This window comes from Tinamus guttatus, unplaced genomic scaffold (genome assembly GCF_059628265.1).
Source record: "Tinamus guttatus ecotype Peru unplaced genomic scaffold, ASM5962826v1 Tinamus_guttatus_pri_ptg000208l, whole genome shotgun sequence".
NCBI lineage: Eukaryota > Metazoa > Chordata > Aves > Tinamiformes > Tinamidae > Tinamus > Tinamus guttatus.
Window position 1 is genome coordinate 2,291,718 of NW_028288742.1, and position 15,702 is coordinate 2,307,419.

Sequence of the window (15,702 nt, forward strand, 5' to 3'; positions counted from 1 at the left end):
TCCTCTGCTCTGGGCAGAACAACTGTGTAATATAATATTTCAGGATAAAGTGGTGCTGTCCTGTTCTGCTTTTGTTGTTGTTGTTGTTTGAGGATTTTTTTGCAACTACACAGGTTTTGCCATACTCAGCATAGTCAAAATGCATTTATTTTTGAAGAGGACTGACCCTTATTAAGCCTTTTGAAAGCATGTTTTCCTCCAAAGACACAACAGCACATGCAGACTGGCTTCACAAAATATTACATATAATACCCTGAAGAATATATAATACGTATAGTGATTTTATGGTTAACAAAAGAGTACATACGGCACATACAATTCACATGAGCAGAATTATATTTCCAGAAACACATTTTTTAATGGTATCCCTTACTCTGCTCACCCAGGCAAATCTCCTGAAATCAGCTGAAACAATATCTACAATATCTGTTGTACTACAGATACAATAAATTCTGTATTACATAGAATGCATGATGATGAAATCCACATCCTCTTTTATTTTTAATATATTGATTTGATTGCTTTCAAAAAAACAAAATCCAAACTTTTGAAAGTCTATTGTTTGCTTTGATTTTGTTATTAGTACAAAATGTTAGGATAAATGTCCATGTGGGATGTCTGCATATTCAATACCAAGTTTCAACTTAGAGGAAATTTTAGAACACCAAAACCAAGAGATCTTACTTGTAACCGAACCACTGTCACAGCCACAAAGAACACAACTCAAAATCTATAAAATGATCACTGATGCATCTTTCTACTAAATGTTAATATAAATGTTACTCTTTCTACTAAATGATTTCTACAGTTGTTTCAGAATACTAGTGGTCTATGCTAGCATTTTCAGAGATGCCTGCTATGGACTTAGTTTTCCATTCAATACTAAGGATACTCCAGCCTCTTATTCCCATATATTATTGTAGAATCTTCCCCCCCACCACTCAGTTCTTCAGGACACTTACATAAAGATACTGCACTTTTTACTCATGTCATGATGGAAAGGGCACCTTTTTAAGTACGCACTTCCCTTCTGAAGTCCTGCACACACACACTGATGTTAGTTCCACACCTGCTGCCACTGAACCTTGCTGGAAATTCAGGCATATATGGCCAGTGTTTATGTAGGTTAAAACAAGGAAGCATCCAACAAAGCTGGTAGAAGCTGAACTCCTCCATGAATCAGTCTATTTTACAGGTTCCATCTGCTCTTAAATGCTTCCCAGAGAACAAACACTGTGTCACTACACTGCATATTTCCATTGCACTATCCCAAACACACTTAAGCTGCTGACAGATTAATGCTTAGTTCACTTGTGGCATACATTCTTGGGTTCTTACACATGTTCTTATAAGGAAATGGAACTCACTAAGCACTTAATCACAAAGTTGGGCTAGAGTCATTGTACTGAATACAATGCTCAAACTTAGTTTCAGGAACTGACTAAGGTATCTCTATGTAAGTATCTATACTGATGCCTTCAGTACTGCCAAAGAGACTGGGAATTGAATCACCTTTCTAAACCTCAACTAAATAAAACTAGGCAAAAATTTGCTAGAGGGCAACTCTTGCCTGGAGGCTAGGGACAAGCTAGCTAAAGAGAAGTGACCAACGAGACTGCTTGCTCTGTCTAGTGGAATGCAACTTGTTTGGCTTACGCATGCATATATTTCTTTCAAGTAAGCCATTACTAGTAGCCCTTGATAAAATACTTACAAAGGCAGAGAATAACATGCAGGTATAAAAAGCAGCAGCAACAACAAAAATATACACAACCCAGAGAGCTAAAGCTATTGCCCAGAGCAATCCAGACTGCTGGGAATTTACCTAGCTCAGAAGCAACAACAGCAAGAGAAACTGTCATATGGAAAGGGTATTGGAATACACACTGTGAATAACTGAATTTGTGCCTGTGAGAAAAACAGTTTCATGGAGAATATTTTGAACTAAATTTTCACCTGATGTAAAGCAGGCTTGCTTTACATTCAAAATACCTGAGAACTGGACCTTTGGTCTTACAGATGTAGACCTTGTTTAAACATCAGGCATGAAAATGGCAGGATAGTTTTTTAGGGTGACTTATCACAGAAATCATAGGCAATTTTTCTTCCCCATTCACAATGTTTTTCATTTGTTTAAAACCTAGCAAACACATGTCCAGTATTGACCTCCAAAACAGATGGCTTACCAGAAAACACAGAGCTTGATTCCACAACCAGATAGTAATCCCTGCACTACGTACTATTATCACCACCTGTGAAGACCTGACCCTGACACCTGAACTGTGCGTATTGCCAAGACCTTCAGTGGTATCAGAATCCAGAAGCCACCACTGATTTCTGTGTTTTTATTTATTACCAAATTTGGCATCATGCTTCCTTCACTTCCCTTAACTTAGCACGGGGTTAGTACAATTTGCTCTGGCTCTTCATTAATGCCACCGGATGCATTAAATACCCTATCTTCGGTATTTTTAAAATGCAAAGTCCAGGCACACTGAAAGGCCTAGCCACTGAAAACAGGAAGGGAATGGTCATGTCCCACCACAGTATTGGGAGCTGGTCACAGACAGACACAGCTTAACACGTCAGAGGTATAAGAACACAACCACTATACTTCACTCATGATTGTATTCAAGGTATCAAAAGACCCAAGTACTTCCCTGTTTCAACTCTGCCTCCAGAGGAGGGAAGTGAGTTGAAAACATGACTTAAAAATAACAATTTTATGAAAGCCAGTATACTTCCAAGATCAATTTTGATGCTCTGTTGCAGGAAAAAAGGAATTTACTTTTTTTTTTTTTTTTCCTCAGACTGGCACAAGCAACCTTACACAACTTGATAGCATCTCTTGACAAATACTAAGCATTGGTAGTACTCACCTGTGCTGCAAACACGCCAGCAAGACAATTCACAGATGAACTTAATCCAGATGGCAGCAATAGATAAAGGCTTGAGTATGTATTCAGGATGTTATCGCACTGCAAGCATGTAAACCTGCTTTTCATCTCAAAATTCTCAGATGTTGAATCGGTAGATGCAATGTTACCCAATTTGGCTACACATTTTGAAATCCACTGAAACATAAGAGGCTTTACTCCTGCATAGTACAGAGACAAATTTCTAAGATAACTTATCTCTAGCTATTCTTGTCATGAGAGCAAGCAACTAACTATTATGACATTCCCCTTGTCATAACTGACTTTGCATGATATTTTGGAAGATTTGAGAAGCTACCCTCTATTTCAGAACATCACAAGCAGGACGACATAAAAGGTTTTTCCCTTCTTACCAAACAAGATCTCCAGTAATATTTACATAAATATATTTAAAACATGCATTTTGTGACACTATCTAAAAATAATTTCTCCAGAAAATGTAATGGAAAACATTGCAAATTCTCTCCATAGCAAAAAAATTAATCTCCTGGATGGTTTCTCTTTTTATGGCTGTATATACTAAGCCTTTTGTTTTGTAATAATGTAGGATATAATTCCATTTTTAAACCCTTGCCAAGCACACTACTGCATAAAGAGATTTTTCTTTTCCTATTCTCTTTTTATTTGGTCAAGAATGAGCTGAGTGGAAGAACCTGCTTCAGGATGCTTCCACTTGTTTGCTATCACACGGGCCAGTTTTTGAATGACATCTGAAATGATGGCCAGCTTTAAAGGTATAATAAATCCTTAGTGTGCATCACGCAGCATACCTGAATTAATACGGAAATATATTCATGATGTGGCTAATGAACACACTTTGATTCCAGAACTTTATCTCCAGTTCTGGCAACCCCTCAACTGTATCCTCTCGGAGTGCATTAAATTGCTAGAGGAAGCTGTTTTTCCTCCTAAGAAAGTGTTTGCAACAGTGACTGTGTGAGCTTTCTTTGCTCTCTCCTTGTCTTTTGTGGTGATGGGAGAAGTTAAAAGGAAGGGCAGGAGGCCTTTTCCTCTCTAATTTTGGTCTTTCTGTTGCTTCTTTTAATTGTTTTTCGGTTAGCTATACTCTTCCCTCTCTCCCTTTACTAGTCATGTATGAATTGCATTCTTTAGTATTCCTCAAAGATGACTTCGTCTGCATATTTTTATTATTCACTAGTAGATTTGCATATTTTTCTGAAGGTGATTTTTTTCTCTGATATATTTATCTTCCTGTCACTTATGTCAGCTTTTATGGTCCCTTAGGCAGCCTATTTTCTGTTTCTCAAAGCCTTTTCCCTTAGCAGTGCTGTGGCCTGTCTTTTGCTAGCCTGTCCAACATGTTACTGTCTTTCTTCAGCCATTTGCTTTCTGCTGCCTCCTTCTTGCTTTCATGTTCAAAGTCACATTACCTAAAGGTGATTAACACTTCTGTGCTTGCCTGATGATGACATGACAAACTGAGCCAGGGAAAAGAGCTGCCAGTTACTCAGGTAACAGTAGGACACCTGGGAGGCAAGTAGGACGGTGAATCACCTGTTTGACCAAGGGAATGGATTATTTGGGCCTTAGAAGACATCTCAGGTTAGACAGAAGAAGACTGCATTTGGGTTTCTGGGCCTTAGAAGACATCTCAGGTTAGACAGAAGAACACTGCATTTGGGTTTCTGGCTTCAAGTGAAGAAATTTTCTATTTGGAAAGCTTGAGTGAAAGAAAGCAAGAAACAACTTTGACGGCAAACAAGGACTGATGGCAGGAGGGTTTTGCAGGTAAGCATGAAGTCATATCCCATTATTGTCATGCCTTTCACTCTAAACTGCACAATGCGACATTTACACATCACACAGGGAAGTGAGGAGAAGATTAGCCATTGACTACATTTTTGAAGGTCAGGAACTGTTGTATTTATGAGGTAGAACAACTAATGTTTACAGGACAGTCAATATCTTCAGCATTTCCTTGAGTGGTCCTCCCATGGCACAACCCTACTGCTAACTAAACGAGGCAGAGTGCTATGCTTACACTGCTGTTTCATTTTTCATACTTGGATTAGATAATTTAGAACAAGCCCTGATACTTCCAAATCTACCTCCAAAGACTGGCTTTTCTATTTGTATGGCAATAAAGAAAACTGACTAACAGACTTTATCAGAGGATGTAGCTCACAGAGATTTCACATGCTAGATATGAAGGATGCACAAGCCTGTTGTTAAGCAAACTAGTGTCATATACAAGGTTGGCAAAACAATACTTGAGTGTAAAGATATTGTTGTTTTTCAGATATATATGATTAAAGTATTCCTAAAAAGACCTTCCATTACATTTTAGCCATTTTCCTAAATAACTGGTAAATCTAAGAGCTTGTGAGCTTGTAGTATTTCATCTCACCAGAAATTGTGTGGTTTCTATGATATGTTTATTACAGTAATTTACTTTTTTCCTCTCTCTTGGATGATCTTTTTTTTTCCCTTCTCTTTCTTCTCCATCAGTTTGGGAAACTTCAGCTCTACTTTACATAATTCATTTTGCTGCAGAGCCTCTCTTACACTCCTTCCTTGGTTTTCCCTCTGAATGGATCATCTCACCAAGAACCACATCACTCACTGAATCATACAATGCGTAAGGTTGGAAGGGACCTCTAGAGATCATCTAGTCCAACCCCCCTGCACACGCAGGGTCACCTAGAGCATGTGGCACAGGATTGCGTCCAAGCAGGTTTTGAAGATCTCCAGAGAAGGAGACTCCACAACCTCTCTGGGCAGCCTGTTCCAGCGCTCTGTCACCCTCACTGTTAAGAAATGATTCCCTAAGATCCTGTGGAACTATTGATGCTTTAGTTTCTGGCCGTTTCCCCTAGTTCTATCAGTGGTCACCAGTGAAAAGAGGCCAGCACTATCCTCCTCACTCCCTCCCTTGAGGTATTTATAGACACTGATCAGGTCTCCTCTCAGCCTTCTCTTCTCCAGGCTGAACAGGCCCAGCTCCCTCAGCCTCTCCTCATAGGGCAGATGTTCCAGGCCCCTGATCATCCTTGTAGCCCTGCGCTGGACTCTCTCCAGCAGCTCCACATCCCTCTTGTACTATGGGGCCCAGAACTGGACACAATACTCCAGATGCAGCCTCACCAGGGCTGAGCAGAGGGGCAGGATCACCTCCCTCCACCTGCTGGAGACGCTCTTCTTAATGCACCCCAGGATCCCATTGGCCTTCTTGGCCACGAGGGCACACGGCTGCCTCATGGTCAACTTGTTGTCCACCATGACACCCAGGTCCCTCTCTGCAGAGCTGCTCTCCAGAAGGTCAGTCCCCAGCCTGTACTGGTGTCTGGGGTTATTCCTCCCCAGGTGCAGGACCTTGCACTTGGCCTTGTTGAATTGCATGAGGTTTTTCACTGCTCAGTTGTCCAGTCTGTCCAGGTCCCTCTGGATGGCAGCGCAGCCCTCTGGGGTATCAGCTACTCCTCCCAGTTTGGTATCATCAGAGAACTTGCTCTGTGTCTTCATCCAGGTCATTGATGAATAAATTGAACAGGACTGGACTGAGAAACTGGTTCTAGTTTGACACTACTTCCCTTGATTTTCTGGGTCCCTTTCCAACATTGTATTTCCTTCACTCCCTCCCCTAGCCCATACCATTGTTTCACCTTTTGAGCAGATGCCCACGTTCCTCTATATCTCTTGCCCCTATCTGATGCTCTTTTCATCTTCCGTTTCTCACATCTGAGTTTTCCTTTTTAGCAAAATTACCTGCACTCTGCTTCAACAGAAAAAACATCTCGCCTTTTCATCTACTTCAGCCATATGATTGCTTTGATGGTTTAAATGCTACAACTTCCTTTTTCACCAGTGCTCAGACCTCCACCACTAGGAACTCTTAATTGATTTCCCCCTTGATTTCTCCCATGCCTCCACTCACTGAAAATTTATTCAAAAAAAATCAGTCTCTTCCTAATTCTCCCCCCAGAGAATACATTCTTCTTACAACTTCTCTACTTCTATTTTCTACATACTCTCTCTTTTTTTCTTTTTCATCAGAGATAGTACTGTAGGTTTGTCTTCTTATTTTTCTAATGATTTCCCACCCCATTCTCTCTTTACCACCACTACTTCTGTCTCTGAAATATTATTTTTTTCAAAGCAGTGCTCAGTAACTGTCAAAGCAATCCAAAATTCTACATATGGTTCATACATCTCTATTTTTAACTGTTAACATTTCCCTTGGTATCACTTTGCAAACCCATTTAAGTTCAGGCTCTATCCAAACTTCTGTTTAGAATCTGTATGCCAGGAACTCCTTCCTGTTTCTCTCAGTAAAATTCACAAAAATATTGAGATTTCCGCAAAATTGTTCACCAAATTGTTCCAGATGAATAACTGATAATATGTCTCACAACTCATGGGTCTCTAATACTTGCTCACACATTATTAACAGAGCTCTGTACCTGCCTAATACATGTACAATGTTTAATATTCACTTCTATATTTGTCACTTGCGTCCTTTCATTGTCATATAACAGCCATCAGACTAATGAAAAGAGTTCAGGTAAGTACTGCAGAAGTTAGATGCAAGTACAAAACAAAACAAAAAATACAATGCACAGACACTGTCCACTTCTTATCCATTAAGGGTTATAAAACAACCCAAATCTCCCGGGCTTAGTAGGCAAGTAGCTTAGGACTGTAACTCTTATTCTAGATAAAGCCTGAAGTCCTAAATGATCTAACCTCTTAATCTGAAAGAGATCCTGCACTGCCTAAAGAAAACTTCTGCAGATGAAACTGCCATCGACAGAGAACGGACCCATTGCTTTTAAGAATTTTGTCTGAAAGCAAGTTAGAAACATGACATGGGAGACGGAGAAGTTAACATCTGTACCTGTGTCAGAGAAAAATGAATCTCTCTGAAACATTGTGATTTAGCTAGGGAGATCACTGTCAGCCAAATTCAAGTTCACATAGCTCTTGGGAGAAGCGAAAAGTGAAACCAGAAACTAAAAGGGAAGCTAGAAAGCAGTAGCATAGAGATACAGAGCTAGCTGAGCAATATTAGAAAAGTCTTGCTGCAGTGGAGTTGTTTAAGACAACCTTAGGCTATCTATCTGATTAGAAATGTGATATATACTGAACAGAATACAGCAAATTAACACCAGCGTTGCTGAACGGAAGAGTATGCCAGACCACCTGGAGACATTTAAATCACCTCTGATAAACAACTGGCATGACATGAGATGATAATTAGAAATTTTATTCATGTGCGCATGAGTAAAATGCACATGAAAATGGGAAAAGGCAGATGATGAACACTTACTGGAGTATATGCTTACTTAAGACCGCATGGATTATAGAACTTGGTATCACTTTTGGGGAAAATACACGATTGTATATTAAGGATACAAAAAAACAACTAGAGAAGATGCTGGCTGTAGTGCCAGCAGACATACATAGCAAGCAAACAACAACCAGAAAATACATTTCCTGTGGGGGAAATGGATTGATTAGGGCATAGATAACTTAGGCACATGACTTCACACATAAAACATTCTTTCCTTTTTGGAAAAAGCTGCTGAGATAGAAGGTCTGTGGTGGGGAGGAATCAGAGGATAGAAGTAGGATGCTCAAGCATTTAACAGATTCCTAAAGATATTGGCCAAGGGCAAGCATGCCCTTTGTTTATCTACAAAATAGTCACAACTTCTCCACAAATCACCTTTCAACTTCTGACTAGGAGAACAAATTTGCAACAAATGACTTTACAATGATGCCTCTATTCTCTCCATACTCAAGGAATAAAATAAGAACAAAGACACTGGCTAGCCTGCTTATGTAGATCTCAATTTTTGGAAAAGCTAGGTAACATGACAATATGAAAAATAGAGTATATGAGAAGATCTGCTTTACTCAGAGAGATACTGATCCTCAAGTGAATAATGTTTTCATATTTTTGCCAGACTATAAATATAACTTGTAACATCAATGCTTTTTTCATGAGGACATCCAACTGCTTCATGAGTCATACGGGGTTTGTAAAGATGGTTGGGCCTCCATGGATTTATGCGAATAGTGTCAATTTATTTCATACAATCCACTAAAAACAAACAGTCAACAGTGATCTGCTATCAATAACCTGGCTTAGGGTAAGAGAAGGGAAAGCAGAGGTGCTTATGGTGCTGTCTAACATTTCTCATGCTTTAGCAGTTCATTACTATCAAGGTCTCTTACTTTCGTGTTAGCTTCCTGTCCCTGAAGGTGCATCAAGGCTAGTTGGTGCTATTTATTCAGTGTATAGCATGCTCCCAGCCTTGCACATTCACAGAGGCAGTTTACCCTCTTAGCAGATGTACCTCTCTCCTCCTTTCACAAACCTTTGATGCTTACTTGACCTTTTTACTATTTCAAGATGACAAACTAATGGAATCATTCACTAGACACAATTATGTTGTCCTTTTGAGGTAATTCCCAAATCTTAGTCTTTTTTAGAAAATGGAAATAAAGGATGCCCCTATTATGCAGATATTTTCCCATGGGCTGTATTTTTAATGTCTTTCAGTTCTTTGGTAAGATTTTTGTGTGTCTCCTCTTTCCACGTTTTCCCCTAAACATTACAGATAAATATCCTTGGCCACTTTTCAAAACCCTAGAAAAGACAGCACTGCTAGATTTTATTCTTTCTGCTCTCTTGATTCTTTCTTCCTTCGAATTGTTCTTTCCACCTTCAGGAGATCCCAGAGGTAGGATTTAGGTTTACGACCAATGTTTTATGATCAAGATACTGAACTTTAGTCACTGAATTACTACCAGCGCGTTCAGAAATCTGCCAACCATGCACAAGTTCTTAGGGGGACCTCCCCAAACTAGGGTGCCCATTGGTGCTGACCCTGGGCTTTAACCCTTAATCACTAGCATCCCCCAGTGGCCCTATTCATCACTGCACTTCACTTTTTTGGGGGGTAGTTTTCTAGTCAATTTAGCTTTCAATGTAAATTTAAGTAAGATCCCTCAAAAGCAGGCAGCACTACAGACTCTCCTCCCCTCAGCAAAGATCCAAATACATTTGATCAAAGATAAAGATGGATTTATTATTATTTATCATCAGTTATAGAAACTATCATGTATTTATTATAAAACATACCTCAAAGAGTAGGGATAATACGTAAAACACCTTAAGAATGGTGGGGAGAATCAGGAAAAAAAAAAAAAGAATGATCTATTTTTACAGAAGAGCCTTTACTGGAGAAGCTTATTGAAGAAGAGATGAGGGGCTGAGTGCACCTCTGAGAATAATAGGTTCTACAGCTATTCTTTCCTACTTGGCTTTTTTACAAAATCATGACTCTCGGAAAACAGACTTCAGCAACTATCATGTTTTAAATCTGCCTTCTGATTAAAGTTCAGATACTTTAATGCAGCAAACTCATCCAGCATACTCATCCAGCAAATCTATTAAGACTTCTAAATAAAAAATCTGTGGCTGACATTTCATTTGCACCATGGGAATTCAACATCGTACTCCGGAAAAATGCATGCCCGGCACCAGGGAGGACGCTGGGGCAAGGATGGGCAAAGATGCTGGGGCAGAGGCAGGACCACACTCTGCCCGAGGCTGGAGCCCTCCAGTAGCTCCTAAGGCTGCAGCAGAGCAGAAGAGCTGTTAATTAAAGCAGCCCGTCTGAAGATCAGTGGTGCTGTGCAGGAAAGAACTGGACATTTCTGCCCTCTCAGTCACAGGGTCACCAGACCTGTTGCCACAGGAGCCTGGAGATGCCCTGGAACTCTACCCGCCCCATTTTGCTTCTTAAATCCAATAGGCCCACGGTGCCACTCAACCACTTCTTTCATCTCCAGTCCTCATGGGGCAATAGCCAAGGATACCCTGCAGGTTTTCATAGAAGGTGCATAATTCCATCATTTGCCTTCAGTGTAGGCAATGGATATTTGAAATAATTTAAAACAAAACAAAACAAAACCCCTAACCCCCAGAACATATGTTTCTTGCCTGCAATTTAAGGACTAACACTGGGGCCCTTCCTCAGAGGTAATGCCAGGGAAATCTGCTTCACTTGCTATCTCTGAGTCGGATCCCTCCTGAGCAGTAGCAACCCAGAGTGTGAATGTGTTAACTGAGACATGACAAACCCATGTAACACCTCTTGCTGATATTCTGCTGTTTTGCGGTTAAGGCTCAGGAGGATTTTTTTGCAAGGAAGTTTATTTTTGTAAGCTGCTGCGTGCTGACTGTGACATGGGGCAGCTTTTGCTAAGGCAAATGTCTTGACTTTTGTGAAGGCTCTTGGACAGACCAACTAGCCCTGTGACATTTACAAGTAAAGTTGTGTATATACTTTTGGCTTAGGTTATTCAGGGGAAATACTTGTAGGTTTTTATAAATTATGGACAATTACAGTTCAGTGCAAAAAGAGTAGGCAGCTTCTCGTTTTGACATCTCTCCCTTTCTTTTGGAAGTTCTAAAAATATTGGAGAGGTCCTAAACATCTTCCCCATCTAATGTTATTGTCACTACTTAGAGCAGAAAGATGGATATTCAGTACGTCAGTTTGATAAGGCAGTTTTATGCAGTTTAACTGACTGTCTCCACTTGTTACACAAAGTGGCTGATTCCAGAAAAAGTCAGCAACCATCATAATAAAAACTCCTGTGACAATACAACATGCCACACAGCAGTGGAAATTAATCCTGCTGCTGAAGAAATGGGAAATACACAATAAACACATTACCTGAAATAAGGATTTTGGGGGGACCAATTCTCTTTTAAGATTGTAATAATGATTTCCTCTTTATATGGACTGCTTGAATTCTCAGGCATTTCCCTGTAGAGAGCGGTATGAATATTTTTCCAGATATGACAGAAGGAAAATAGATAGCTATAATGGAATTGCAGGGGCAGCCAAGCAGTGGATTGATTCAACAGGAGAAATTCAATGCATCCCAAAAGATTTCCTAGGATTTGCTCTCCTGCTGCTTCAGGCACAATTTGTTATAATAAGAAACTGAGGATTTCGTTTCAGGTGTGTCAAAGCTTATTGTGGTGACTTGAAAGTATAAAGAAAAAACTACAACTGAAAATCTCTCTTAAATAATTCTTTTGGACCAGAAGATAATAGAGGTAACTTTTTTGAGGTGCAAAAAAAGGTCAAATTTCTTGTGCAAATAGCATTTCCTAAGAGATACTAACAGAATGCACAAGTCAAAGTCTTTCCTTCATCCCCAAACTCCTGCATTAAACAGTTCGAAAACTTCAGTGCACTTCAGTAAGCAAAACAGAGAAAGCTTTATTAAATTTTCTGATAAAATTGCACTTGGTCTGCCTGTAATCTCTATAGGAAAATCTTCAGTTTTCTACTATGCAGAACTGAATTAATGGGTTACAAAATTTTAAAAAGTTTTTTTTTTTTTGTTAACAAATGAATGCTCAAGCAGGCATCCCCTCAGTTCATGTGGATCCTGCCATATGGTAGATGGATGGCAGGAAGTGTGTATGACTGCAGCACTACACAAGCTCTATTTGAAAGATTAAGTAGGACATGCACAGTGTGGATTTCACCTGCGAGAATGCCGAGATTTTCTAGGCACTTGTGCCCCTTTGCATAAGAAGTCATTATGAACTTACAGTGTCTCTGCAACTTGGGTCTACCACGGCCTATGCAGATGTCTTGCCTATTGCACCACGGTGAAAGCACTGAAATGCTGTGTTGGATCTCAGCTGATGACCAGAGGTTTATTCAGAAACAGGCTGTCAGATGAAATTTCCTCAGGCAAAATGCTGAATACTGATGGCGGCCTGGTTTGACTAGCGAAAATATGCTGTATCATCTGAGGTGTTTGCATCCGTAGCAGCACATACTTTTTAGCATTTGCTCGCCCCTCACATTTCACAATATCATGCTGTGTACTGTATAGCAGAACTTAAGAGAATGGACACTCTAAAAAATATTACAAAATATTACACAATGCAATGTGTGTGCAATATTTTCTCCTGATGTTGAACACAAGTTAACATTTAGTTACAAACAATCTGAACATCAAGACTTAGAGTTTTAGAGCTTTCAAAAGAGACAGCCACTGAACAGAGCAGGCAACACCAGCCCCATCTCTGTTAGATGACCTAAGTAGCATTATGACTCCAGGCTCCAATCCATCCCAAGACCGATCACATAAAGTTGGATCTCCTAGAGCACCATCACTGACCTGTGCCACCAGTGTCAGAAAGTCACAGGAGCAAGGAGAAAAGAACAGCAAGTGCTTCATCACCTTGGCCTCTGAGTGCTAACAAAATACAGCAACATGCCCTTGTTACTTCCAACTGAGAATGCATTTTGTAATGATTTTTTTTTCTGTAAACTCTATGCAGAGTGTATGCAGAGTTCATACACTATTTCAGCTATATCCCTGTCCCTAAAGCTTAATTAATCTCAGTATAAAACACTGATACACTCACAGCGACAACGAAAGAAACCAGAGCAAGGAATGAGGAAGTAAGTTTTGGATTAGAGAGGGGGTCAGCATCCAGATATATGAAACATTGACGAGCACTACTACAGGGAACCATTTATTCTTATAGTTCCTACTATCATTTTACTTACTCTTACCCTGATTATGCAAGAAGAATGACAATTCTGCCTTAGCTATTAACCCAGGGAAGCATGGCAAAATGTACAGCAAGGTAATTTTAGAAATAACAGTTGTAAGCAGCATCCAGAGAAAGCACAGTATTCACTGTTAATGAAGCACAATGTTCACTTTTAATGAGAGACCGCTTCTTTGGAAATAGCTGAATCAACTGAATCTCTTACCTGTATGGTCCAAGAGTCCTGATGCCATAATTCAAAGCATTTTCCCAGGATCCAAGGTTGATACAGGCATCCATGGCACAGTCAAGCATTTTCAGCTGATAGATATTTGTGTCTGGAAGACAACCCTCACTGCTGCTTAAGAGATTCTGGCATTTTGCCAGAACCTGCTCCCAATCTGTTGTTAGCCTTAGTTAAAGAAATATCTTTAATCAAACAAAAATACAAGCTTTAAATGTTGTTAGGAAGGAGTAAGGGCTGCAGGGCATTAAGATAAAAAAGCTACCACTATTCCAGACTCTGCTTCAATTCTTGAAAACATACTTAAACTCATAAGTGGCAGCTTAGGTAACTATGCTCTGTTTACACTTAGCAAAACAATTTCTAAAGAAGGTAGTATTTCAGCAATGAGGGGTAAAAGAGAGGTGACAAGATGAAAGGTTATTTAAATATGTAACAAACTAAAATTCAGGGGTATTTTTAGGTTGTTAAAATATTATCTTTACTTAAGATACTCCTCCAAATCTTACACCCAAGGACAAGAACCCACAGAAATGCATCTTAGCAAAATGCTTCTGCAGCTAAAATAGAGATCTTTCATTTTTGTATTCAAATAATACACACATCTTCCAAGTTGCACAAGATTTTTTTAGAAAACTCATGAAGTTAAAATCACTCCTGTAGTTCCTGAATTTTCTTTCTATTTGAAATCATTATGAAGAGGAGAAAGGCTCTTTTCACCTCCAGTACTGCAAAAAAATTTCTGTGTGTTTGGAAGAGGAAAAGTGTGCTGGGGCTTACATTCACATTAGCTGGACATTCATTCCTGCAAAGCATTTTTTCATTACAGTGAAATCTACTGGATCAGATTCTCCTCTCTCTTACTGCATCTAAGATGAGCGCCAATTCTCTCATATTGTAAGCCCAGCAAAGCACCCTTATAGGAGTTCAGAATGCAAGCAATCCTCTGACACCAAAAAAAAATAATAACATACACACCACTAAGTTCAAATGAAACAACAGACCTAATAATTATTATCATAAGACCAGCAGTAATAACGTTGTTTGCATCATAGTCCTTTGCATAAAATCAACTCATGGAGGTTCATCAATTATCTTCATGACACTACTCAAAAATATTATTCACTCCAAACTAGCAATGGATTTGAGCAGACAGTGATAATCCTATGATTAAGTAATTAGTCCTTCCTGAACATGGGAATATTTATATATGTAACTTTAAGAATGTGACCACTATGTGGCTGGCCCAGGATTTATAGCATGGTTGTTACAAGGCTAAACTAATTATTTGTGAACTGCTCTCATGCCCTTGGATTGAAAGAACCATATAAGGGAAGGAATGTGTTATTACAAAATTGCACCTTAACCTTTATATCTCTGGCAAACATCCATGTATTCTTTACAACTGATTAAGGATGGACAAACAGAAGAATGAGGGATATTATTTCCACTTGATACCATTTTCTTATTAAGTTCAAAGCACTGACATTCTTGAAAGCTTTTCATTTTAACTAATGCATGGTATTACTCTGTATACTTTAATTTCTCAATATATTGCTTCATTCATTAACTAACACCTAATAGCAAAGGCGTTGTATTGCAAAACCTGTTTAGACCACATTTTCAGCTACAGAGGTTGCAAACTAGAAAGTCCAACATCACCTGCAACAGGATAAAAGAGAAGCTGGCTCTCCTGCTTGTGCCCGGGACTAGAGGAGCAGCTCTCAAGCTGCTCTTCTACTGTTCAGTGGCTTGGGATACCAAGGAATCTCTTCCTCCGCAGTAAGCCCCTTGCACTTGGCTTTAGTTTCTCAATTTGTACGCTTAAACCGCAATTTGGATATTACTCAGATGCATTTTTCAAGTTCTCTATGTGCAGATTTAGCAAGACAACACTGATAAGTCAAACTCAGCACTAACTTTCACTAACTTTCTAAACTGTAGAAACTGTTGGTTTAATT

The 15,702-nt window shown here is 39.4% G+C and overlaps 1 protein-coding gene across 1 annotated transcript in view; it reads right to left on the reverse strand.

The window, feature by feature from the left end:
- Nucleotides 1–15,702, reverse strand: part of LOC104567692 (histone-lysine N-methyltransferase SMYD3) — a 74,745-nt gene that overhangs the window by 28,011 nt on the left and 31,032 nt on the right. Inside the window, exon 5 of the mRNA XM_010214535.2 lies at nucleotides 13,724–13,898. Coding sequence (XP_010212837.1) covers nucleotides 13,724–13,898 — 175 coding nt within the window. The remainder of the gene's footprint in view (nucleotides 1–13,723; nucleotides 13,899–15,702) is intronic.